The sequence below is a fragment of the Mus pahari genome, chromosome 11 (assembly GCF_900095145.1).
Source record: "Mus pahari chromosome 11, PAHARI_EIJ_v1.1, whole genome shotgun sequence".
NCBI classification, from domain to species: Eukaryota; Metazoa; Chordata; class Mammalia; order Rodentia; family Muridae; genus Mus; species Mus pahari.
In genome coordinates, this window is record NC_034600.1 from 27,062,533 (window position 1) to 27,090,157 (window position 27,625).

A 27,625-nucleotide genomic window follows, 5' to 3' on the forward strand; every position below is an offset into this window, starting at 1 on the left:
GCAGGCGGATTTCTGAGTTCGAGGCCAGCCTGGTCTACAAAGTGAGTTCCAGGACAGCCAGGGCTATACAGAGAAACCCTGTCTCGAAAAACCAAGAAAAAAAAAAGTGTGCTTTTGAATTTTGTTCATTTGTTTTGCCCCCTCTCTCTACCTGGGATAGAATCTTTCTGTGGGGCCCAGGTTGGCCTCAAACTCTCAATTAATTCTCTTCCTTCAGTCTATTGAACACAGGCTATTACCCCCACTCCCCACCCCCACCCTCAGCAAAATGTGCTTGTGCTTTTCGAGTTGTTTAGAAGGGACTGTCAGTCACACGGCCATCTTTATTTGAATATAATGGAGCAAAAATGCTCTTTTATTAATCTGATGTACATTAAATACCTTTGCAGCTGTTACATGAATGATAGTTATCTGGCATATAAATGTATACACACTTCCACATGTGATCATCTACGCTGCACACGAGCCATCCCACACGGAGCATGCCCTGTCACAAGGATGCACATGGCTGTCTCGGGGCTTTTAGGGAAGATACACTTGGCCCAACATTTTGGCAATCAGAAATGAGACACGAAGGAGCATACCAGAAGGATGAGTTCACAGCAGGGTCAGCAGAACTTGATGGAGACTCCAGAAAGCTGACGTGGGAGTTACCGAGGGTCACACATGCAGCACAGATATACACTACAACAGGGGGACTGGACCACACAGTGGGACAGCAGACAGAGCACTGAATATAGCAAAGAGAACGAATACAATGCCAAACACCCACACACCCAAACCAAGGACAGGACCAAAAGCAGGGTGGGGTTATAGTCCGAGGTGGAAGCGGGTCTCTTCTAGGGCTTTCCTTTAGCTAGACCCTGATTAGGAGCACATGGTCTATTCAGTGTATTCCTGGGTCAGGCAGAGAATATAAAACCCCATTTGGGAAAGTGCATGAAATAGCTAACTTACTGCAATTCTCCCTGAAGGAACAACACCCAGAGGCCAATGGGTTCTCTGCATGGCTGGTCCTAGTCTGAGCCAATTAGTAATGTGGAAAGAAGCCTTTGAGTATTGACATGAGCACTTGCTAAAGCTTTCCTTCCCTTGGACTTATGAGGAATGTCATGCTGACTCACAAGCCCAAGGGGATATTCAACTCCACCTGTCTTGGATCAGTATGTTGGAAGGCCCCACCTCTTTCCCCAACAAACCCAGGACCCTGCACACGTTATGGAAGCTCGCTACTGCCGAGTTATAGGAAGTTAAACAGTCTTCATGGCTTCAGAGAGTGGTACACTGGCAAATGTTTACCAATGCCTGGGGTTATATAGGGGTAGGAGGAGTCTGACCCGGAGCATTTGTCGCTTTCCGTGATGTAATTGTTACCGCTGTGGATGAGGTAGGTCAGCATAATGTCACTGACCCTGTCATTGGGACACCATTATTACACTACTTCCAAAATAGAGATGTAATAGGCATATCATACTTTCCTCAAAGGCATGACTAATTTAAAATGTAGAAAATAAGTAGGAAGTGATGAGCTTTGAATATATATTGCTTTAAAATATAACTGATTTAATTGCAATGATGGTTACATTTCTTGACTGCCTTTCAAAATTTCTGAAATGTAAGCCACTGGCTCTAAGAATGAGGTTGAGCCTGTTCCTAGCCATGGCTGGCTTTAGATGACACCATCCCTTCTGGTCTGGCTGGTCAGTCCTCAGAGCGCCCAGGAGCTGCTCAGGGACAGAATCTCCTTGCTGTCAGGGAAGGTATTTGGCTTGGTGTAAAAACTTCTCTGAGTTTGAACCAAAGGTTGAAAGCTGTTGCCTCTTTGTAGCTCTCAATTTTCTTAGCTCTAGGGGCCATGCAAATATGGTGGGACAGGCCAAGGATGGGCAATGGTTGTAGTTTAAGCATCTGGCCTTCAGCTCTGTGTAGGTACTTACACAGACAAGGGTGCCAGAGACTACACCCTCTTAGTCTTGCTTCCTTGGGGGACCCAGAACCCCAAAGATCCTTTGCAGCTTCAAAACACTTGGCAACAACCTTGCAGCCCATTTCACACTAGAACCTGTAAGCTCCCTGGCCTCCTGGGGTCAGAACCTGCTCTCTGGTGGCTTATCTGCAGAGGCACAAGAAGGGGAAAGTCTGCAAGACAGTGCGACTGGGTCACAAATCTCTACCATCAGAAAGGAAACACCCCCAGGAGGGTTGACTTAGAGGTTGGTCTCAGGTATGCTGAGGCCCTGAAAAGAGAGCTTCTCTCATGCCCAGAGGGCGCACTTACTGCCTAGCTCCCCATATAGAACAGCTCTGGAGAAACAAACATCTCCAGAGAGGCACTGGCTCTCTTTGCTGCTGTCTGTTCTTTGATCAATATCTTAGTGCAATTTCCTGTTGAGACCATTTAAAGAAACATAGACATGAATGTGTGTGTGTGTGTGTGTGTGTGTTTTCAAGTACTGTTTAATACACCCTAGAAGTGGTTCATTCTGTCTCAGGTAACCCCCAGCCATGCATAGTTCTTGTACTACCTGTTCGTTGTAGATAACTTGCTTAATACTTGGAAAACTAAGACATTGATAGAGACCTAATATAAGATATGACTGCCTTGTCTGTCATTCCCTGCTCTGTGTTCTCAAAGAAACACTGCAAAGGGTTAAAAACCTGCATACAGTCCAATGTCTCAACACCTAGCACACTGGAGGCCAAGCCTTAGATGGTATTAGCCCAAAAAGCATGTGAAAGAAGAGACAGATGAACTCTACTCAACTCTCTCCTCTACCCAGCTCCACTGGTTTAAGCAGTAAGCTAACAGACACACAGGCTGTGTACCCTGTGGCTCGAAATGCTGGGCTCATTAAACTGCATCTGGGTGTTGAGAAAAGTGTAGGGAAGCCCTGGCAATCGATCGATGGCTTGCGTGTGGTTGGTGAGAGACTGCTGACAGGGGAATGGGACAGTCAAGAGTGAAAGTGACAGAACAGTATGTGAAGAGCTGCCAGCTTCCTGAAACAGGGAAAGGGCGTGCACTATGGCTAAGAGATCCTGACAACTTCCTTTGGTCAGATGACAAGAGACATTTTACCTAAAATAGCTACTTTGCTCAGCAGAATGCAAACATGAACAAACACACAGGCCACTCCAGGGCACTCCACTGTGTAGATGTGTTTGTTGTGTCAGCATGCCTATTTTTGGGGTGGGTGGGTGAGGGGTAGGGGTAGTTGGTAACTATGTTTGGCACAATATGGGATTTAAAGGAAATCTGATATATAGCCACTAGGCCCCAAACAATATGTTAATTGTCTATCGTTCCAGGTGAAGGTTAAATCTAGGCATCCTGGTCTCAAAGCCTTTTGTACATGAACAAATAAGACATCTTGATGAAGAACTAGGGAAAAACCTTTTCGATAGAAGGTAGACACAAGTTGGAGAATATCATATTCTATTGTGGTTGGCAGGAAGTGTTCCCACGGAATGCTCTGGAAACAATCCTAGAGTTTAGAATGTCTCCCAGGTGCGCTAATCTCATTGCTGGAACGTTATCAATGGAACACTGGACTCCCCCTTGGTTGTCACACCCCTTCCTCCCCGTTGATCTCCTAAGATATTCTGAAATTGAGTGAGGTTTTGGTGCAAACTTGAGCTCTGACTGGATGAGATTTGTAAATGAGGGCCCATCTACCAATCTATGTGTAACCCTTGTTACAGAAGCACTGTACCTGGTGGCCTACATCCATTTAAGGCAGCATTTTGAGAAAATGGTGAAGTAGATGGATGGGGGACTCTAGGATACAGCCATGTGTGGTCTACTTCCAAGTGTTTGTCTTCTAACTGCAGTGTGTCTTCAGGGGCCCGTCCATTCCCTGTGTAGATAACAATGGCTCTGAACTGAGAAGCACTTAAAACCCAGGGGATGGGCATGGGCAACAGGACAAGTGCTTTAGCCTATTGTATGAGGTCTTCCAAAGCCAACTCCCGCCCTCCTTAGAGACTTGCTTATTCTCTTAGAGAATAAAATAGAACCATTCTTTTTCTCTATAGATGGAGAAACAGGACCAGTATGCCCAGTGACTCAATTCTTGGCCTTTTGGCTAAGATTAAGTTCCTTCTCCTTAGAAAGATCTCTGCCCGGTTAAGGACCCATTGCTTTTGGGTCATGGGACAGTACTAGTATGAGATGAATCGGGAAGCAGGCCTGAGCGTGAGGCTTACGACCCAATACGACCCAATACGTAGGGCAGAGCGTCTCACAGAAGTCACAGCTCAGAACAGCTGGTTAGCTGGTGTTATTATTCATTTTCTTTCCTCTTGAGAGGAGTCAGAGATAATAAAACATGGGAGCATTCTGGCCTGATTCTGAGGAGTAATGGTGGGGATTTTAGTTAGAAAAGGGGTTCAAGATGCAGGTACAGATGGAGCTGTGTCATTTCTGAAACAGCTTTCAATGTCCTTTTCCTGCACGTGAATGACACGGGATGGTAGATGTCTACCCTGGTGTCAAGGCCCGTGACACTCATATAACTGGGGCTTCCGTCGAATCTCATGGTGGGATCTTAACCTCTAATTATACCTGAACAAGCCACAGCATGTATTTGAGAAGCAACAAGAGCCCTGTCGTGGAGAAGAAAGGTTACACGCAGTGAAGGGACTGAGGGAAATGTGTGGGGAGTGGGCAAGACAGTGACCAAGAAGGTTTGTGACCACTGATTGTCCAGGAGGTTATAGAAGAGATCCCTCTTGGGCCACCTGGGAAGCTTGGGGTAGGTGACAGAAACGGTTCTTCTGAAGGGGACAGATGGTCTTATAAAGAAGGGTTCTGTTGGGTCATCCCATGCTGACCCAACCCAGCATCCAGATAAAGTTCTGAATAACTGTGTCTTGCAGTTTGGAATGTACTTGTTGTAGCTAAAACAGGGACAATTTGAGAGTAAAGACTATCCAGTAAGATCACCACCACAGCACGCCAGAGTAGAGAGAGCAATGCCTTTGCATTTGTGTGTTTTTCTTTTGAATGGGAAGATAAGGGGGTTCATATCTTACTTTTGCAGCACGTTCAACCAAAAGGTCTGCTCTGGGCCTCAAACATGTCTTTTCAAAAAAGAAAATCATCATGGTGTAAATAGGAGAGAGAAACGAGCCTGCATAGAAAAAATATAGAGATAATCCTTAGGCTTTTAAAATACAGATTTGCTTCCCAGGGACGAGAAACAGAAGCGAATTCTGTTCTGGCCCTGCCTTGTTGGTGTCTTTCAAATCAATCATGCTTCGAAGATTTCTGGTCAGCTCTGCAGCTCTGGCTCTCAGAGCCTTGATGTCCCAGTACTCACATGATCTGCAGGGAACCACTTTCTCTCCGCAGCTTCCCATCTTAACTCGATGACGACGCTGCCCCCTCCGCCAAGCCTGAATTACTTAATGGGGGCAGTGGATTAATGGCTTATGTTAATCAAAGAGCTTTTCACAGAATTTCAGCTCCAGGAGGGATCAGGGGATGTGCGAGGGGAAGGGAGGCGAGGCAGAGGGGACTCCAGGGAGCAGGGCCATCTCTGAACAGAATGGTTCTTGGGAACAGAAGTTCCCTTTCTCTGGAAGCCCCCGGGCTGTGGTCATGCAAGAAAAGCGTAAAATAAGCAAAGAGGATTCCCCCTCCAACAAGACAGAGGCAGTTAAAAGGAGAATGCTGTTTAAACACAGGCCTTACGCTGGTTGTTATCACAGGCTGCAAATCTACAAGGAGGCTTCAGATTTCAAAGATGTGTAAAAGGATGGGCCTGGGGGGAGGGGCGTTGGGCAAGAGACTCAAAGGTCCTTTAGCTGACAGCTGGCCCGTGGGAACGTCCTGCTGACCCCTCCTTCCTTGCTCATGAAGATTCCAGAGGTAAAAGCAGATATCCACCCACCAGGAAATGCTGTCCCGCCTGCTGGGGGGCTGCTTAAGAGAGCAGGCCGGCTCAGAAACTGTGCAGACACAAGGCTAGGAGCCCACAGCCTGGGGACACTGGAAGGACATGACCTGATGTGGAGATTTGGGCTAAAAAGTGACAGTGGACAGTCGATCAAAGGAGGGTGGGTGGTGTTGACCCTCAAGGGACAGTATGAGAGAGGCTCCCTTCTGTGTTTCCAAATGGCTTTGGTTGTGTTTTTCTTACCAATTCCTATCTAAAAATTTGCCTTCTGCAGCTCAAGTAGGGTTTTGTTGCCAACTGGGGACAGACTTTACATTTTTCTTGTTAACAAAATCACCTTTAATCCTCCTGCCCGAAAAAGCCCCGCCCAGAAGTGCTTGGCGTCACACAATTTTCTTGAAACACTCTGGTGTAACAGCTAGAGTGGCTGGCTGGCTGTCCTTTTTTCTAAGTAAACAGGAAATATCACTCTGTATGAGAAAAAGAAAAAGAAAAAAAAAAAAGAAAGGAAGAAAGAAAGAAAAAGAAATCCCTTTCCTTAGCACAAACTCAATTATGCCAACTTAAACTTCCTGTTAATAGAGCGTCAGGAGCAGGGTCTATTTCTTACGCCAGCACAGGCGGTTTAGATTCTTGGGGAATGTAGTCCTCGGCAAAGCCTGGTCAACTAGGACATTTTAGGAACACTTCCACTGGGCACTGGGAAGCAGGAACATCACAGTTAGGAAAAAACAGCGCATGGGGAAAAAAAAAACCCTGCAAATCACACACTGGAGGGGTAAGACAATACGCAGCTACACGTTACACCACAGCAAAAGTTTGTGTTCTGATACTTGGCCACCTTTCTATACATAAAAACTCTGAAGCTTTGGAGTCAGGCAATAGGACCGACCCACGGTGGGAGAAGGGAATGGCTTTTGTCACGTCACATCAGAACCTGGGTTCGTGTGTCCGGCAGGCGCAGCCCCACGAGTCCTCCACACACGAGCACGGTGGAAGCCAGCAGGATGGGGATGGCTTTGGTGATGCTGACCAAGGAGCCAAAGATCAAGTTTCCCAGGACGGCCGCCGCTTTACAGAGGGCGTTCAGGAAGCCGAAGCCCGTGGCTCTGCAAGGGACAGAAACACAGACAAGGTTTAGAAAATGACGCTCGGGAGTCCAGCTTTAGACTTAGAGGTTCCGCGCAGTCATTCCTGATGGTCTTTACGTGGTTTGTGCTGTAAGTCAGTGAAGCAGATAATGAAATGCTTGTTAGCAAACGCGGAGGCAGAGAAGCCAGCTGTCACTGCTGCGGCCGGTCTCCTGATGACGTACATACCACTCTACTGACTCTTATTTTGGTACAGAAGAAAAAAAAAAGCTTTCTTGGCCCAATGTGTTGGAAGGATGGTTCTACTAAGTAAAAGTCAATTTCACTCCGTATAAGGCCTCTCAGGATAAAAGCAGGCTTAAAGCCTTTTCCCGTAGGAGTCAGCACGCCTCTGCTTAGCTGGGGAGAAGCTGGGCCACCTCCTCTGTCCCTGGAGAAGACCCCAGGGAGTGGGGCTGGGTGATCTAGCAGACTCTCATGTCTTTACAAAAGTGATTTGTTATTTGTTTTATAAGTGTCCACAATCTCGGTGACACCTGTATTTAAAAGGAAATTCAAATTTTGTTTCAGAATAAAATACAAATCAGGGTCTATCAGACACTCTAGCAGCACGCCTCTGGGCCACTCAGCACCTGTGGTTTACTTACGTCAACATCCGGTGCTGCGCATTTCCACCATCGCTGAGTTCCCACCCTTACTAAGTTGTTATGCAACCAGGCCCTTTAAAAGGCATCTATGAGTTTTCTTTCTTTCTTTCTTTCTTTCTTTCTTTCTTTCTTTCTTTCTTTCTTTCTTTCTTTCTTTCTTTCTTTCTTTCTTTCTTTCTTTCTTTCGCTTTCTTGCTCTCTCACTCTTTCTTCTTTTCTTCTCCCTCCCTTCCTCCCTCCCTCCCTCCCCTTCCATCTCTCTCTCCTCTCTCATTTTGTCCCTCTTGTTTTAACTGTCTGTCTGTCTGTCTGTCTGTCTCAAGTCCCCACTCTGAGATTGTTTTTGCTACCCTGCCCCCAAACCTCTTACATTAGGTCTGTTGCACAGGGTGATCTCTTAACCGCACACCCGGTCTCATCAAGGTCCCTTCTGATGCTTTGCCCTATAGATGGTGATAGGGCAATGGGTTTCTTTGGGCTTATTTTATTTTCATTTTCCTCTTATTAGTTATCTGAATGAATATTCCTATATTTTATTTTTATACTCATTTATTCATCTAGTGTGTATGTGGAGATTAGAGACCTTGCAGGAATCAGTTAGCACTGGACTTACAATCCTCCTGTCTCAGCCTCCTGATATAATCATAGGTATTCAGTCTATGATTATAGGGTATTTGCTGCCAGGTCATTATCATGTGCTCGATTTTTAAAATATGTATATTTACTTATTTACTTCTTTATTTATATGAATACACTATTGCTCTCTTCAGACACACCATGTGGTTGCCGGGAATTGAACTCAGGATGTCTGGAAGAACAGTCAGTGCTCTTAACTGCTGAGCCATCTCTCCAGCTTTAAACAATTAAAGTCAACTGAATTTTCAAGAGGTGTATCCTCCTTTAGGTACCAAGAAGGTGAACCCGCAGACTTTCATCCCTAATGTTTTTGCTGGTGGGTAGAAAACAACTGCAGCCTGGGCACGCCTGATCTGGAATCCGTGGGACCTCAGCTGTTTCAGGTTAGAATTTGGAATATGTGCATAGCCATTCCTAGTTGAACACTTTCATCCAGAAACTTGCAGTCCAAAGTGCTTTACAATCTGAAACTCACAAGCATGTGGACTTTCAGATTAGTGGTGTTCAGCATTAGGAATGAGCAAGTTAGTCCATGGTGAGCTAATGGAGTGTCAGCATGGGCTGAGAGACGGCTCAGTACAGGTATGCTGACTGTGGAGGCAAGAGGGCCTGGATTCTGACCCTCAGAGCGCATGTAACCAAAGCACAGCTTCGAATGCCTGCAACTCCAGTGTTGGAGAGGGGGCTGGGGTAGGGGGGCCGTGAAAGGAAGACAGACACTGGGAACCAGCCAGGCTAGCTGAAACGGGGAACTCCTGGTTCAGTGATAAACCCTGTGTCGAAAGAAAAAGGAAGGAAGGAAGGAAGGAAGGAAGGAAGGAAGGAAGGAAGGAAGGAAGAAGGAAGGAAGAAGGAAGAGAGGAGAAGCAATAAAGGAAGATGACATCTAGTGTTCTCCTCTGGCCTCCACATATATGTGCACTTGAACAATACACATGCACATACATCACATGACACAGACACACAGACATATACAAACACACACACACAGACACACACACAGACACACACACAAACACACAAAAATACACAGACACACAAAAACACACATAGACACACATAGATACACAAAAACACACACACAGACACAGACACACATACACAATCACAATCATTTCCTTATCAGAATTCTCTGGGAGATCTAAGTTACAGAGAATCATATTGTCGGCCTAAAGATCTTGTCTGCTGTGTTTTGGTGTCTAAGACCTGCAGGTGTGTGAGGTTCTTCCTCTTCCTGTCTCTTGTCATCTGCTTCCTTCCCCTTCCTCACCTCTTCTCATTTCTTTTCTGTTTCTTCTCCCTCTGGGGATTGAACCCAGAGCCTCAGACACAGTAAGCTTTGTCCTATCGCTAAGCTTCACTCCAAACCCGGCCATGTATAGTTTTTGGAAAATAAAAATCCTCATCTGTTTAGTATTCACGTGTTGGGTGGTTTTCTGGGTCCTTTCGGTCAGGACACGTCAATTTTCCCATGATTTTACATCTACCGCCATGAGAGTATGTAAATTTCCTTCTGGCACTCTGTCAGCTCTATGTTTTCTGGCCTCTTGCTGAGAGTCAGTGGGGATTGAAGGCTGATTAAGTGTACAGCATTTTTAGGCTATGTTTTCATTTAACCCACAAAGGAAATAGAATCTTCTGTGGTACAGATTGAAGCGGTTAGCACACACCGGTCTGAGACTGATTTGGAAGTCTGTACGTGTAGGGTTTCCTTTGACAACTGCTCATCACGGCTCACACAGAGACACTTCCTGCATTGCATGTTCTCAGAATCTGAGAAACGCATTGTAGTTCCTATGCAGCCAGCCCCTTGCTACGCCACTGAAAGAGATCAGCATCCCCAAGGCCTCCTCACCCCTGCGAGCTCAGGAGGCCAGTCTGGGTGTTCATGCATTCTATCAGTGATCTTGCTGGCTCAGACACACCTATAAAGAGCAGTAACAACACAACAACAACAACAACACAACAACAACAATAAAGCACAAAATCAGTAGAGAACTACAACACCCAATTTCCCCACTGGCATAGAGCTCTAGTGTAGAGAGAGCAAGGGTTTCTTTCCTTCCTTCCCTCACCTAGCAATCAGAAAAGAGAAGAGCAAGATGATCTGCTACCTTTCTGCCAAGTCTGCCTTCTGCATGTCTCTCTAGCCAGACCTTGCTCTCAATTCTAGCTCAGGCGAGTCTTTAGCATGTACGTCCTTACCCTGTACAAACCCTGCTGCTTCCGAAGCTCCTGTCCCCGTTCTACCCAGGAGCTTTGATGGGCTAGCACTAACTAACATCATTCATCACTAGTGGACGATCACCATCAACACTAGGACTCACTCTGGGTGTTGAGCATCCTGTAGGGTTTGACAAATAGAAGATGACATGTTTGCCCAACAATATGGCAGCACTCAGCATACTCTATTGTCTTAAAAATCTGACGAGTGCCACTTTTTCACACACACACCCCAGGCCCTGGCTCCCCTTGGTCCTCTGCCTGACAAACTGTCATGAGCCACCACCTTCATCTTCTGGTGTTAAGATAAAGCACATCCTGCTGGGGAAAACAGCTAGAATATGTGTGTCGCTGATAAGAAAAAGGGAAACATTCTCTTGCTATGGTGAAGCATAGGACACTCAAGCTGCAGAACGCCCCTTATAGGATAAACATCTGGGCTAGAGTAACCATATGTCACCAAGCCTCGACCCTCTGCTGTGACCCAGAACAGGGTATAAAATGTGGAGAGAGATCTCCTCACACCACTGGACCTGGAGCTGGGGATGGGACGACTGGAGATGTCTGGGTGGCAGGGATGGCTTTGGGAGGATCTGGTACCCGAGGATTCTAAAAAGAAAGACTTTTTATTTCTTGATACTCTGTCTTCGTTTCCCCAGCTGAAGCAGTACTTCAAATGAAATCTAGCGTCAGCATTCGAGAAATCGAGCCTGCCCTTCTCTCAGTACTTGAATTATTCCTTCAAACATCCGCAGCTGGAGAGTGTGATGTTCAGTGCATCCCAGGCCCAGCTGTGTTACAGAAACCATTTCCGAAGCAAGTCTTCCCAAGGGCTCTCTGTTTTCTCTGAAGTCAAGCTTTCACTCAGTTCATCTCTGCTTTTCCTTAAAGCAAGGGATTAGCTTTTGCAGGTCACTGAATGCTTCCACCCAAGGCTTCCACGCTCCTTGAGGGCAGGGACTCGAAGCTCTGGCCGGCTCTGCTTGATTTCTCAGCAGCAGTTTGGGCCCTGTGTTCTTTTTCACACTGAGATATTTTCCTAATGCCTTTTACCCAGGCTTTGTCAAAAAGGAGATAGAAATGGTGCTCTCTCTGATATATCTCAAAATATCTCCACTCCTTTTGCTTCTTCCAGGCAGACTTTGTTTTCTATTATTGCTTACACACACCTATTACACATAAATCCTTTCCTTGCACTACCCCATGCCTCATTCTGTCCTTGTTCCATAAACTCTACTGTATCTACTCCCGAGGCCGAAACCTGACTGGTTCTTTGGAGGATCTCACAATTTAGTTGGTGCTAGTTTTTAGTTAGATTGTTTTAGGATTCAATTCATTACATTTTATTCTATTATTTTTTATGTCTGTGTATTTTGCCTGCATGTGTATCTGTGTATCACTTGTATGCAGTGTCCAAGGAAGCCAGAAGAGGGCATCTAATCCTTTGGAACTAGAGTTATAGACCCCCGTGAGGTGCTACTCAGGCACTGGAATTGAACCCGGGTCCTCTGAAAGAGCAGGCAGTGCTCTTAACTGCCGAGCCATCTCTCCAGCCCCATTCTGCCTTTTAACGGAGGTTGGGAAAAGACAACTGCTGTCTCCATTGTGGATGGAGGGAGGCTGGGATTGTCCTGACAGCGTCTTCCTTTGTACCTCGTTGCTGAGTGGTGTCTGTGTTTTGGATGAAAAGGAGGAAGAGTATCAGGGGTTAGGGTCCTGGCTGGCATATGTCAAGCACGATGACTCGCCCTTGCCTTAGCATGCTAAGTCCCTGCCCCACCTACTGATGAAATCACTAGGGGAAAAGTAATTGCTGCACTTTGTAGAGGCCTGGAATAGCAGAGTTCAGACTGCTTTCGCAGATGTCACCTGCTGGAAAAAAAAAAAAAAAAAAAAAAAAAGGAAAGCCTTCTTTTCTAGGCTGAGCTTCTGGGAGGAGCGTTTCTTCCAGTCAGCATAGTCAAGTGATCCATAGAAGTTATAAAAAGAATCCTCAAGACTCAGCACGGGACATTTGGAAAAGTACAGGCTGGGCTTAAATGGGGGCTACACTGCGACGTAAACACTCACCTGGAAACCGGTTATTTGAAACACGTGAGTTTCATTCGCCTCAGAAACAAGTCTGTGAAAAAAAAAAGGCTGGTTTCCCAGGTCAACTCAGAGCTGTCTGGACACCGAACCTGTTTGATTTCACAAACCATAATGCTAACTGGCTTGGAAACCCTGGAGTGCTTGTTAAGCAAGTTGATCTTATTTGCGCTCCTAGGAAAAGGTCCACTATGCACTTATTTATATCCGTTTAAAGATCACTCATTAAGCACTTTTTACATTTCATTTGCTCATGCGCCAGGCTGGCCTTGAACTCTCCAGCTTCCTGCTTCCACCTTCGAGTCCTGAGATTACAGGTGTGCGCCATCACACCAGGCATCGAGCAACGGAGCATCTCAGATGTGCCGAGCGCTGCCCTGTGCTGCACCGGCTACAGAGCTAAAGGCTGTCTTTCTTGGTGTGGGTGCAGTTGGGGAAGATGTCTCAAAAGGGGAGCACGAAGACAGGACCAGCCTTGTTGGGACAGCTGGAAATTACCTGCTGAAGGATAACATACAGACAGGTATTCTGTCTCTCACGCTATTCATTTGTCCACCTTATCACACCCGGAAAGACTTCTTTAATGCCAAAACGGGCTATCTCTCTCCAGCCCCAAGTGCATGTTTCCTGCCTTTGTACATAGCTGTTGTCAAACTAGGGTTAGGGTGACAAGGTGATTGGTCTAAGGTATGTGGGCAGGTACAAACACTCCCCTGCCCACTCCCCAACCTTGTAGCTTTTCAAAGAGCAATGCCTCCTGGATACAGTGGCATATGCTTATGAACCCACTACGTGGGAGGCAGCGGCAGAAGAACTGCAAGATTAGGTCAGCCTGGGCTATATAACACGTATAGGACCAGCCTGAGCTACATGAGTGATATCCTGTTTGCAAGCAAAACCCCAAGACAAAATGCAAATAGTAATGCCCCATAACAATGGCGAAGGCCACATGTGTGGGGCAGTGGGCTACCCACAGACAGCTTGGTCTCCAGTGGAGCTGAGGTCTTGAACCCCGGGGGACCCGGTGGGTGGTAATTGCTACCTACATGGGAGAGAAGGCATTCGATCATGTCTCCTGGACCCCTGGCTCCTGTCAAAGTTACTGTCCCCACAGCCCCCACAGGAGAAGGCATGTGGCTAGTAGTCACATAGACAGTGTCCCAAGCTGCTGGCATTCTGGCTAGACTCCTCCCCACAGTTACCTAACTATAGCCAGGTATGCTCCTCCCCACAGTTACCTGGCAACAAGATAGCCCAGCCCACTATAAGAGGGGCTGCTTGGCCCCTCCTCACTCTCTTTAAGCTTTCTTACTCTCTCTCTCTCTCTCTCTCTCTCTCTCTCTCTCTCTCTCTCTCTCTCTTTCTCTCTTTCTCTCGCCCCTTCTCTCCTCATAGCCATGGCCTGCCTCTCCCTCTTGCTTTCTACCTTCTCTCCTTTCTCCCTGCCTTTCTACAATAAAGCTCTAAAACCATAGACTGTCTCTGCCCTTCAAGGCCGCTGTGCTTGAACGATGGGATAGGCTTTCTCCTAACGAGCCACGTCTAACCTCCTGCCAGAAGGCCATCCTGTGCTCTAGCCACTGACTGGACTAAGGACTCTCACCTACATGGGATCCACCCAGCGCCCCCTCTCCCTCTGCCCTCTTCCCTTATCTCTGGGGCCGAGTGCTGCTCTGGGGCCCCTATTCTGTTCTCAGCTCCTCCGCTGTATCCAGCGTGGGATGCTGGAGACTGAGAACCTGGTACCTGGGGCTGCCCCTTGTCCACCACCCGCCGTGTGGGGTCAGTGGCTTAACACAGCCAGATGCCCACCCGGGGCCGCATGGAAAGGGTCCGGCAGTCCTCCTGTGTCCACCCACCCAGAGCACTGGAACTCTGGTGGGACTCGGGTTCTCTCCCACCCCCCTCTTTCCCTAACACCCATGGCCCCGCACACATGCACAGAAGTTCTGATTTTGTTGCTCTCTAGGGGTCTAGGCATTGGTACTTTTCAGAAGTTCTAAGGGACTGCAAGGTATGCCCGGGACTGAGAACGTTGTTATCTTCCCAGGGATGGGTGCTTTTTAAAGTTGACTTGGGTGTATTGTTAAACACCAGAGGAAATAACAAAAGAAAACACACATTTCTCCTCTGCCAACACATCATTTTCTCTCTGAATCCTTTGCTGCCTGTTTCTAGTCATGCAAATTATCACAAGCAGAGCTTTTATACAATTTTGCTTTCTTTCTTTCTTTCTTTCTTTCTTTCTTTCTTTCTTTTTCTTTCTTTCTTTTTAATCACTCACATAAGGCTTTGTGTCATGTTGTGTTTGACTGTTTCCTTTAGTATGTAACCACCATTTCTCTAACTGCACCCTTGGCTGGTGAGGCTTCCATGCTTAGGGTGACGTCTATAATACTGCAATTAACACTCAAATACATAACAGACTTTGTCTGTGTTCCTTAGGGAACGTCCGAGCAGGATAGAGCAGCCAGGAAAAATGGTGAGGATGCTGCCTGGTGGTGACTGGCGGCTTGCAAGATGTGCTGTGGCTATGAGATAGGTGAGAGAGAGAGAGAGAGAGAGAGAGAGAGAGAGAGAGAGAGAGAGAGAGAGAGCGTTAATGAAAATGAGCAATGAGAAATACAATCTATAATTCCTAGTGCGCTCCTGCATCTTTTGTTTGTTTTCAAGACAGGGTTTCTCTGTGTAGCCCTGGCTGTCCAGGAACTCATAGATCTACCTGCCTCTGCCTCCCGAGTGCTGGGATTAAGGGACATGTGCCACCACGCCCAGCTGTGCTCCTGCTTCTGTTTGCTTTTATTGTTGCTTTTGTTATTTTTGCACTGAGAAGAAACAAGTCATATACAGTACTCTAACCACTCCCACCCTTCCCACCTCCACCTTCCGTTTTGTTGGTTTGGGTGGGGCTTTGTTTTGTTTTAGACACAGTCTCTGTGTAGCCCAGACTAACCAGCAACAATCCTGCCACAGCTTCAGAGCATGACGACTCCAAGTCACGAGCCACCAGGCTGGCTTCTGCTCTTGTTCAGTCTGCTTTCACATGTCCTAACTGGTTATTTTATCAAGCACCATCAGCTTCTCCCTAATCATCAGCTACTCCCTAACCATCAGCTTCTCCTCTTTCCTTGCTCCTCAGGGTTCCTTCCTTGAGGTTTCTGCCCGCAATGATTCCCTCAAGCACTTGCCTGCTGTGATCCGGGGTATCTGCTGGCCTGGAGTTAGCCTCCCAAAGGCTGGCTACATCTGGAGGGCTGCTCACTGCGAGCCCTCCACAGAGGCATAAGGATACCCAGGGTACTCAGTAAATAAGCAACTTCCTGGTGCTTCCAAGTATGTCAGAAGTAGATTTTCGAAGCATTTACATGGGCAATTGTGGACCTTTTCTTAGGTATTAGTTGGACGATGTCTGTTTATTTGACTCTAAAATACCATCTTGCTCCCTCCCCCCCCCCCCCCGAGAAAATGGCAGGTCTGAATTCTCAAGTCAGAACACTGAATGCAGTTGCCTGTTCTTTGTCTCTGTGTGAGCACTGGAGACTGAAGCCAGACCCTCGCATATGTGAGTCAGGGAAGCCACTGATGAGCTGTACCTGCCCCTCCACAGCTTTCTGATCTTTAACCAGAATGTTTGTCTTGCTGAGAAGAGGAGCATCGTCCTCAAGGAGGCTCCATGCCAGGCTGAACCCCCACCAACCTGCCTTCCTCACCCCTCAGGTGTGGAAGGAGTTCCTCACGAGCTGGGCTGAGCAGTCTCCCTAGGCTCCAAGTGGCTGTCCATGTCATCCCAAAAGTCCCTCTGCCATCAAGGGGCTTCTGGTTAACTTTTACAGGCCCCTGTTCCTCGCTCCTGCCGAAATAAAACGTTCCCATGAGACCCAGGCAACAATGAGAGCCTTTGTGTCTCATCACTGAATCTGATAAACCTGGCTAGAAAGTGTGTGCCAGGGCCAGGGTGAAGAAGAAGAGAGTGACCAGGAATGCTGGGCAGCATAGGTGAGAAGATGGAGCTGGGAGTTCATCTGAGGTCAAGCACCGTTCATGCTGGTGTGTAGCCCAGTAACCCATGAGCTTCTGGCTTTTATGTGGGTTTTGTTGTTGTTGTTGTTGTTGTTTTTTGGATTTAAGGTTTTTTGTTTGTTTGGTTGTTGTTGTTGTTGTTGTTGTTTTCTTGTTGTTGTTTTAATCACCAAGGCATCCAGACTGGCCTTGACCTTACTCTGTAACCCAGGCAGTTCTCCAACTTGCAATCCTCCAGTCTCAGCCTTTCAAGTGCTGGCATTACAGGCTTGTGCCACCCTCCCTGGCTGGCCCCAGGAAAGCTTCCTGGACAGACTCCGCACTGTGTGTCAAGCCTCCTGGGAAGGCCGAGAGCTACACCCTGTCACCTGTCTGAGGCTAAGTGACCCTGGACAGGTAACTCTTATGACCGGGTCCCCTTCCCTGCTCTGCAAGGAGAGAAGAATAACTACTCTTGTAGGATTCGGGTAAAGTTAATGTCTGAAATTCTCTGCACGGCATCTCATTCTCCATTCAGTTCACAGGGGAGAGAAACAAGGGCCTGGAAGGCCAAAGACTTGCCCCAGTTGGCAGGCTGATCTCCAACAGGGCCTGTACCTGGATTCCCATCAGTTTTCTCTCCTCCACTGGTGCAGCGGAGCCAGCAGGACCTAGCTGGCAATGCCATGTGAGGGAGGAAGCTGACAGCCATGGATCTAGAGATCAAGGAGCAGGTGGCAGAAGTGGCAGAGGGACATTGAAAGGTCAGTGAAGAGAAGCCCACACAACTTGTCTGAATGACCTCAGGACTCTATAGTCCATCCCCAGGTGAATTTTTTAAAAAGCTTTTTTGTATTAGTTTCTTTTCTCTTTCTTTCTTTCTTTCTTTCTTTCTTTCTTTCTTTCTTTCTTTCTTTCTTTCTTTCTTTCTTTCTTTCTTTCTCTCTCTCTCTCTCTCTCTCTCTCTCTCTCTCTCTCTCTCTCTCTCTCTCTCTCTTTCTTTCTTTGGTCTGAGACAAAGGCTCTGTAACCTAGTCTGGTCATGAACTTGTGCTTCTCCTCCCATTGACTTCTAAGTGCTGATGTATGAGGTGGCCCATAGGCCACCATGCTCAGCTTCAGATATGTATCTCATTCATTCAGCAAATAAGGAAGACGCAGGCCTATTTTTAAGAAACCATTGCTTTAGTTAGAGTCAGATGGTGCACAGTAAAGTCACCAATGTCCCACTGTCATGAGCTCTATGGTGTGGTTCACCTCAGGAGTCAGCAGGCAGGGAATGATTGCACTAGAATCATCTATCATAGAAGCCGGCAGGGCAGGGTGGAGGATGCTAATAAGCACGGGGATGGGTTTTCATTGGTGGCATGAGTAGGGCTGAGGGCACACAGTTGATTGGAAACAGTGTCCTGCCCTTAGCACAGCAGGCAATCGGGTATCCCCCCGAGCCTGGCAGACTCAAACTATGGTAAAGTCTGATTGGTGTGATTCCAGGTCCTAGAACACACGTGCTCTGCACCCCAAACTTGAATGAGGACTCAGACATCCACTGGGCTTACAGGCTGGTGTTAGTGTTATCACTACATCCCTGTGTCTGTGGCCCTTTGATGGGAGGACTTGGTCAGTACCCGGAGTTGAGAGAGGCGACTTCATAGAGCTCAGTGGCCCGGATGACTATCTTCCTCATCTGCTCCTCCCTCCTCCGCCCTGTTCTAACCTCCAGCAGCATCTGTCCCCACAGCAATGAGGCTGTGAGGCTGTGGTGTATAGAAACAGTGTGCGCTCCCCATCCCTTATGCTCCCCTTCTGTTTTCAGAGACAGGTTTTGCTTCATAGCTCAGACTGGCCTGGAATTTCTATATAACTTAGACTGGCCTAAAATTTGTAATCCCAATCCTTCTGCCTCAGTATCCCCAGTGCTCGATTACAGATACAGGACACCACGTTCAGCTCTCACTCTCCCGAGACAGAAAGAAAGACTGCTGAATGGCCTATGTGAAAACATACGGGAAAATGCAAACAGATCTAAAGAATGACATGGCATATAGAGTGCATGGGTTGGTGACAAGAAGGCTGTCAGTAGAGGGGACTCAGCATGACATTTACTTCATCTTCATCCCACATCTCAAACAATCACAGCGCCGCAGGCTAGCTGAGTGGTCTCCCTGCAGACACACCAATGGTCAGTAGGAGAATCAAGATTGCAGGTTGGCTGTCGGGAGGAAATGGAGGTATCTGTGTGAACAGCAGCAGTCCTGAGGGGAGAGATTAAGGAGTTAACTCTGGTCTGTGGTTTGATGCTAGCTCACTGAGAAAGAGAAAAATCCCATGAACCAGAGTGACAGCACAAACCATCAAGACTAACAGGGGGTGGGGTGTGTGTGTGAGCTGCCAGGAGTTTACATCTCTGGGATCATAGCTGAACTGTGCGTACATGAGAAGCGGCCAGGGAAAGACAGGAACTCTCTGCAGGGAGGGCATACACCCTGAAGACAGGGTGAGCACAGATTACCGGTCTGGTAAACTGGCCTGGTTCCTGTCCTGGGCTTCAGGGATGGAAGGCCACTAGGATGAAGGACACAGAAATGTGGACTCAGCTGTGGCCACACGGTGGCAGCAGAGAGCCACTGGCGAGACGGCAGCTGTGCTGGCCAAGAAGCAAAGTGCACCAGAGCATACAAGGCCACTTGGCCACACTTAGGATTTGAGAGAAGCCTACAGTTTGACAAGAAAGGAGGATTAAAAATAGAAGGATGGGGACATTGAATGGTGTATAAACCCGGTTTCGTCGCTCCTCCAACTGGTCCCTTCCCCTCATACCCTGAGGGCCTCGCCACTCACTGTCACCTGTGCTGTGAAAGATCTCTTCCAAAGCATCAAATGTCACCTTCCAGGACGTACATCTCCCTGGGGGCTGCCATTACTGTCACAGCTCTCCTTCACGCCAGCATCCTCTTTGTCCCTGGACAGTTTCGCTTTTCTCTACAGCACTCAGTAGCAACTGATATGCTAGGTCTACTTTACTTAGCTAGTAGTTTATTGATTGTCCTCCCCAACTGTGCAGGCTCCGTTCAGCCTAGGCTTGCTGTCTGACAACCACTGTATCCCGGTGGCTGAAACCCCCCTCAGGGACCAGGAGATGCATTCCCTAAGTATCTTTTGGATCAACGAGTCAACGGGCGCTCTCCCTAGTTCAGGCATCTTTTTTGCTTCTGACATAAATATTCAAATGCCCGCTGGACAGCTCCAGGCAGGCATGAAAATTCACCCTCCTCCAAATGGAACCCACTATCTCCCTGACTGCAGTCTGAAGGCTCTGCTCCCTCAGAGAGTCCCTGCCTCAGCATGACGTAGCCATGCTGTCAACTGTGCAAGCTGAAACCAGGATCTCCTTCGAGAACCTCCTTCCCTCATTTCAGTATGTAGACAAGCGTGCCGTTCTTGTTTTCCCTCCCCAAACCATTTCCCACGAACACGTAGAATTCTGATTTCTCCTTTTTCCCCAGCTACATTTTCTCTAGATTGCCTCTTCCTCCTCAGGATGCAATGCAAGTGAGATTCCCGCCTCCTCTCTGGGTGTTAAGAGTGAACGCTCAACCTATGACTGATTTCCCTGTGTCTCTATAAGCCCCCTCTTCTGTCCTCATGGGCAGATCAATGCATTGGCCTCTGTGACTGAGTGTCTGCTGGACTTTGCTAGCTCTCTTCCTTCTGGGGCTTTTTAGGTGGCATTTTGTAGACTACCTCCTCTACCCATCTCTTTGTGTGCCTGCAACCCACTATTCTTCAAGCCCAAGTTCAGACACTGCTCTTCAAAGAAACCCTCTCTGACACAGTAACCTCCACATCCCTTCTCCAAGCAACACAGCCGGACCATGCTGTAACTGGATGGACATGTAACTGTACGTTTAACGGACACGTGCCTGTCCTTCACAGGGAGGAAACGCAGGGCTTACCCAGTCCTTGCACATCCGATCCCTTCCTTCCCTCTTCTTTAACGGAGGACCCAAGTGAACACACAGAGCAAGTTTCCCTTTCCTCTCCTTGTGGTTTCTCCTTTCCAACCTCAGAACCGAGGCAGACCGAGGTTACCCAGAGGAAAGGGTTATTCAATTCTTGTGTTTTTCTCCTTTTCTTTTCAAAGCCAGTGCCCCTGCCCAAGAGAATATTCACCCCTCACCCTCCTGTGAGCTGTGTGACAGGTGATTTAATCTAAAATTCCATCAAACTCACAGTGTAAGACAAACAGGAAGGAGGCTGTCTCACTCAGCCTTGCTTGAACACGGAGGGCGTGAATTAAAATAAAATGTCCAATTTGGTGGGCCCAGGTTTTAACATGAGATTCTGATGAAGGAAACTCAGTGACCTCCTGCCACACAGAGGGTGAGCATAGGGTGGCTGGTGCAGGGGACACTGTGCACAGACTGTACGGTTCTCACTGCCGGAGAAAACGATGGAGAATTTACTAAGGATGCGAACGAGAACTTTGGTAAGTAGTCTGTTAGGCCTTGGGCTATGGATGTTCTATAGGAAGTTAGGCATATGGGTACCAAAATAGGTCCTTTATACGAAGAAATGCTGTAAAGATGTTCCCAAGGGATAAATGTGTGAGTCTTCCCTGTATAGAATATACCCAGGGGTGCAATAAACTGACAAAATCAAGTGGCAGGACCACTAACAAATTAAGAGCTCAAGTGTCTCAGTGTAGTCCTTTTTTAGAGGGAGACGAGCACCCTTTCTTTTCAAAGGCTACCGAATATTCCAGTGCCAAGGACTTACTGTCATGGCAATAAAACATGGGACCTCTCATGGAATGAAAGACGGCACAGGGCATACGTTTCAGCTCCTGTCAGATGGCAGAGCAGGGCTGTAATACTTTGAACGTGATTATTCAGCTGCAGAGTTCCACCCAGCCCCCTCTGATATGATGCCCAAGGCATCCGTGCCTCTTTTGGGGACTGTGTGACTAAGTATTCCAGCTGCAACCTTCTTTTTAGAAAGAAAGGGTGTGTGTGTGTGTGTGTGTGTGTGTGTGTGTGTGTGTGTGTTCATGTGAGCACAAATATGGGCAAGCCACAGTGCACTGTGGAGGTCAGAGGTCAACTTGAGGTATGTTCCTGAGAGTGTTACTGTTTGAGGCAGCTTGCCCAGGCTGGCTGGTCTGGGAGTTTCTGGGGATTCTCCTGGTTTTACCCCTCCTGGTAGGAGCCCTGGGATTTCAGAGGGCTGCTACTGAGCTCAGACTTATGTGGGTTCTAGGTCTTCCCACTTGGAATGGCTATTGAGCCATCTCTCCAGCCTTCTTTTGATAATTATCAATTTGTTAGGCTTTCTTCCAACAGACTAGAAAGGTCAAGAGTCACCTTCTAGAAACTTCTTTGTAGTTGCTAGGACAGGAGGTAATGACCTTCACAGGACTGATACTCAAAATAGAGGCTGAGACAGGCTATTAAATCCTAATGTTCATGGTGACATTAGAGCTCCCTGTTATTGTTAGCCAACATGTTAGATCACAGATGTAATTAAATTTCTCCACTGTCCTGTGTGCGCCTGCTAGGAACCTTTTAAAAAGATACAAGCAAAACCTACAAGTTCCTAGATAGTTTGTGGATTTTCAGAACTTATTTCTGTAACGGCCTTCGGTGGTCCCGTGTCAGCCTACCTCCGGTCTGTGGGGTACAGTTCCACCGTGACGACATCGAGAGAATTCCACGCAGAGATGGTCAGTCCATTATACAAGCAGAGCATGCCTATCATCATGGATTCACTGGTGCCAAACCACAGGAAGAAGCAGCTGATCCCCGAGAGCACCATGGAGCCTCCTGCCAACAGAGGACAACAGTTGGAGTGCTTCCTGTCATCTCGGTTGATGGAGAACCTTTGGGCCTTGGAGTTCTCTCAAGAAGATAGTTCCATGGGGAAGCCGCAGACTGGGCTCCATAGAACTAAGTCCAAGTGAGTCCACCTGTTTGAAAGGCAGTCTACGTGCCCCGTGAACGCAGCTAGTACAAATGCACAGGACCCCTTACTCATCTACTTAACCGGGACAATATACATTAGTTATATATATAACTAGTTTTTTCAGTCTGTAACTTATGGAGATTGCTCGTATGAATTTTAATTAGATACAATTTCCACTCCAGTTCCGTCCTAACAAAAGGCCTAAGGGATTTCTTATAAACATGCATTTTTAAGGGACAGGGACAAGGCAGAAGACTGGTTCTCTCTAGATCACAGGGGCAGCTCTTCTCCTTTTCATGAAGGAGGACACGTACCTAGCATGGTTAAACGCCCGATCCTGTCCATCAGGAGAGCAGACACGATATTTCCTGGCAGCACTGCCAATGTCCCAAGAAAGTTGACAAAGTAAATCCAGTAGGCACTATAGTCATCATCGAAAGTAATCTGGCACCCCGTCTTGTTGTGAAGAAATGAGCAGTTCTGAAATTCACTGTCTATGAATTTATAGGGCTCAAAATCTGTAGAAAGAACAACAAAAATATCCACTAAGCTCTTGTCAGGTGCAAGGAACAGGTATGCAAGGTTACAGAAAGCCACTGAGACGCATCAGCCAAGAATCGTGGCACTGCCAATTCCTTGAGGACCCCATGGCCGGAGCCAGAACATGAGAGCTGGGGGGCAGGGAGGGGATGTCACATTACAAAGCAGCAGCATGGAGGGTTCCCTTTGTTGGATAAGGGAATAAATAAAAGTGTCATTTTTTAGGGGCTCTGAAGCACACAGAGGGAACAAGTCACTCTTCAAGTCCTTGAAGCTGCATTTATAGTTTAACGTCTGTGTAGATAAATGCACAGAAGAATGAAGACAAAGCTGAAGGCCACCAGCATTCTTTCTATGCATTCTGTTGTTGTAGCCCATCATACTCCTGGCTGGTCAGGAGTCACCCTCTGCTCCCTCAATAGACCTGGTTTTCTGGAGTCAAATGGGTTAGAAGACAATGCTTGACCTCATTCTCATTGGAGTGGGGGCAGAACTGGCTCTTGATTGAGCATCAAAAAGGCAGGGCTGCCAACAGGGAGATTGCACCTTCCGGAACTGCCAGGATGTGATTCTAGATAACTGTGAGAATAGGAAAGCACGGACACTAATCACATGTGCCAGGGCTTCGAGGTTGGCCGCACAACACGACTGTTGTGACCAAATCACTTAACTTTTCTAATCCCAACAGTCAGGAGGCAGAGGCAGGTGGATCTCTGTGAGTTTGAGGCCAGCCTGGTCTATAGACAACCAGGAATATACAGAGAAACCCTGTCTTGAGAAACCAAAGCCAAAACCAAAATTAAAAAAAAAGCCAAAACCACACCAAAACTATTCCCCAAAGGCATCTATCCATCTATTCATCATCTATCCATTCTATCTATCCATCTATTCATCATCTATCCATTCTATCTATCCATCTATTCATCATCTATCCATTCTATTTATCTATCTATCTATCTATCTATCTATCTATCTATCTATCTATCTATCTATCTATATCTATCTATCTATCTTTGAACTTGAGTGAGCCTCTATATTAAGCCCAAGAAGGCAAAACAATACCAGCTTGCTTTTGATTCAACCTGTAAAGGGAAATCATTCCTTCACACTTTATTCTTCCCTTGCCATGCAAGCCTCTTGGTCCACTGTCACATGAGTGTGACATTTCTGCCCAGACAAAGCCCTTTGAAGGGCTCCCTGCTGCCACTGAAGTGGTGTAAGCAGTATTGAGAACCTACCTGTGTTATCAAAAAGGGTATCAATAAATGTGCAGTTCTTGAAGTAGGTGTTGACTGAGGTCACGTCGTCAAAGGTGCAGGACTTAAACACCGAATCTTTGAAGGTTACCGATTTGAACTTGACTCCGAGGAACCTGTACAGCACACACACACACACACACACACACACACACACACACACACACACACAAATGAATTAATGCCATTGACTTTCCTCTACTTGAGTTCAAAGCTAAGTCTAATGGATTTAGAGTCGTGGCACCCTGCGATAACCATCTTTAAGTTATAAAGGGCATCTTGGGTTCCTAGAAAGGCTTTCCCCCTTTGACCTTGGATATATCGGTTTGTCTGGCTGCACCACTGTTCATTGTTATTTCTTGACAGACACACAAGTTGTTTCTTTGCAGTGGTGGCAAAGGTTCTCAAGAGCTAAGCATTTATTCCCCATGGCTCTGAGCTGTTTTGTTATCATTCCTACCTTCTAGCCTCTTCACAGATCCTTCACAGGTCAGGGAAATCTTGACTGAGACTTGTGAATCTATCTAACCTGAGGACTAGCATCTGAGCTTTATATTCTTACCCATATCCGCGTGTTATAGCGATGGAGATTGAACCCAGGGACTTGCAATGTTAGACAAGTGCTCTGCAACTGGGTTCCATCACTAGCCCTCTGAGTTTTTCATAAAAGTCTGTGTTCTAAGTTTAGAAGCTTAGCGTGCGAGTTCTGATTCTTCCTGGGAGGGGTGACTGACAAGGAGGAGAAAGGGTCACTTGTTTCCTTCTCACAGTCAAAAGATATTACTTGAGGCAAACTGAAACATGATTCCCCCCCCCCCCCGTTGACTTTGGAGACACACAGAATGATGAAATGGGTTCAAATACATATTTAAGGTACTACAATAGGGTTCTGGGCAGGAAAGAGGATAATGGCCTTACTGAGCCTCATATGTCTTAAAGGAGCCCAGCAGTCATTGATGCAAACTCACTGAAGCCCAGGGAAGTGCACACCACTGAGTCTTGCTTCTTTAGTCAGAGGCTTCTTTGCCAAACCCCTCTCAGAACATTCTGCGTACAGACAAAGAGGGACTCGCTACATGATCTGAGCAGCCTGCCTGGAAGGTAGTCCATGTTGGGCATAGAGTCTCCACTGGGGAAAACTGCTCAGGGAGGCAACCTCTGACTCTTGAGTCAGCAGCAGTTATTTCACATTTCTCTGAAAGACAACCTATCCAACCCCTTTCCTATCATCTCAAATGTGTAACAAATGCAAAAAAGATGTTTGCAAGGTTTCCCTTTGCTTGGAGTCCTAATACCAACCAACCAACCAACCAACCAACCAACCAACCAACCAACCAACCAACTAACCAACCAGTCTCTCTCCTCTCCCCCTTCTCTGTGTGCAAGTTTGTATATGGGAGAGAGTATGGCTATGACATACATGTAAAGGACAGAGGAAAGCCTTCAGTATTGTTCTAACTTTTCCACCTTGTTTAGAGTAAGGTCTCCTTGTTTTTGTTTTTGTTTTTTTTTTTCACTGCACACAGCCCAGGCTAGCACATAGCCCAGGCTAGCACATAGCCCAGGCTAGCACATTGCCCAGGCTAGCACATTATCCAGACTAGCACATAACCCAGGCTAGTACATTATCCAGGCTAGCACATTGCTTAGGTTAGCCCATAGCCCAGGCTAGCCCATAGCCCAGGCTAGCACATTACCCAGGCTAGCACATAGCCCAGGCTAGCACATTGCTTAGGCTAGCTGGCTGTTGAGCTTCCAGTGATTCTTCTGTCTTCACTCCCATCTCTCCATAGGAATGCTGGGATTACAGACATGTATGTAACCCGGTCTGGCTTCTGTGTGGATTCATCAGGCTTTCATGGCAAGTATTTCACCCACTGAGTCATCTCTCCAGTCTGGGTTTCATCTTTTCAGGTCTTTTCAGACTTTGGCTATGGAGGCCCAGGCTGGGATTACAAGAATGTGCCACCATGGCTAGCTCAAGAATTTTTAGATAAAATTGTTAAAATTATTAATTATTATATATTAGTAATACATTGTGTTAGCACCAGGACACTCCAAGGCCTGGCCCAACCATGTGACCCTGGACCTGCGTTGCCAGGACAATGACCCTCAATCCCACAACTCACCAGGCTCAGTTCCCACCCTCACTGGTGTGATGTCATTCTCTGTATAAATTAGGGGATCACCCCCTCCTCGCTCTCTTCTCTTCCCCCTTCCCCCCTCTTCTTCTCTTCTCTTTCTCCTTCTCCTCTTTCTCTCTCCTCTTCTCTGCTCTTCTACTCACTTCGCCACCCTGTTGGGGCCTCCCAGCTCTCGGTTGCCACTGGACCACCTATAGTTATAATATTCAGATCTGCCAAGCTTTACTAATCACTGTCCTTCTAAACCCAGCTCCCTGCAGGTGCTGAAATTCACTGGCAGCAACCTTCAGATCCACCAGAACTGCAGCTCTACTGTCACCTTGTCTCCACCTCCCGCCGAGAGGACCCGCCTACCTACGGACATTCACCTTTGCCTTGATCTTTGGACCCACCTACCCACGGACATTCATTGGAGCCTTCAAAGACTGGGGTTTTCTCCCACACTATATAAGCTGAGCCCTTTCAGTAAAATTTGAGCCTTGAACAGAAAATTTTGTCCTGACTCCATTTTCCTCTCGCACATTCCATTTCAGCCAGCCCGCCTCTCAGGATGAACCCAGACCAGATTAAAGTGAGTTTCAGAAACTCACCCCACCTCACCCCATCCCTGCTTAATAAACCTCTCTCACGTGGAATCACCTTGGCGTGGTCTGCTGTTTGGTTTACCCGCCCAAAACATAAAACATTGGGCATTAATAAATTGGGCATCCAGTTTAGAATGTTAATAAGTATTACTAAAATGATGGCTGTTTCAGATGCAAACAATACTTAAAATTTTTCTCCTTTGCTGTTGTTTTTGTTTATCTGAACCACATTCACATTGTGTGGTACACACTATGTATGGTGCTGGCCTCAAGTTCGCCATCTCCTGACTCCCCATCCCAAGTGCTGGGACTATAGGCACACACACACTGCTACACCTACTGCATCTTAGAAACTGCCAATGGAAAAACGTTACTTAAAAAACAAATATGTATCCCATAGTCACAGAATTTGATGTTCAAGGTTCTTTGAAATACAAGTGCAGATTATCAGTGGTTCTTGTGTGTGTGTGTATGTGTGTGTGTGTGTGTTTGTGTGTGTGTGTGTGTTTGTGTGTGTGTGTGTGTTTGTGTGTGTGTGTGTGCGCGTGCGTGTGTG

The 27,625-nt window shown here is 47.0% G+C and overlaps 1 protein-coding gene across 1 annotated transcript in view; it reads right to left on the minus strand.

The window, feature by feature from the left end:
• Window positions 1-322: 322 nt before the first annotated feature.
• Sv2c (synaptic vesicle glycoprotein 2C) overlaps window positions 323-27,625 on the minus strand; it is a 176,474-nt gene continuing 149,171 nt past the window's right edge. Inside the window, exons 10-13 of the mRNA XM_021208331.2 lie at window positions 24,324-24,457; window positions 22,860-23,063; window positions 22,247-22,406; window positions 323-7,009 (exon numbers count right to left, since the gene is read on the minus strand). Coding sequence (XP_021063990.1) covers window positions 6,826-7,009; window positions 22,247-22,406; window positions 22,860-23,063; window positions 24,324-24,457 — 682 coding nt within the window. The 3' untranslated portion in view covers window positions 323-6,825. The remainder of the gene's footprint in view (window positions 7,010-22,246; window positions 22,407-22,859; window positions 23,064-24,323; window positions 24,458-27,625) is intronic.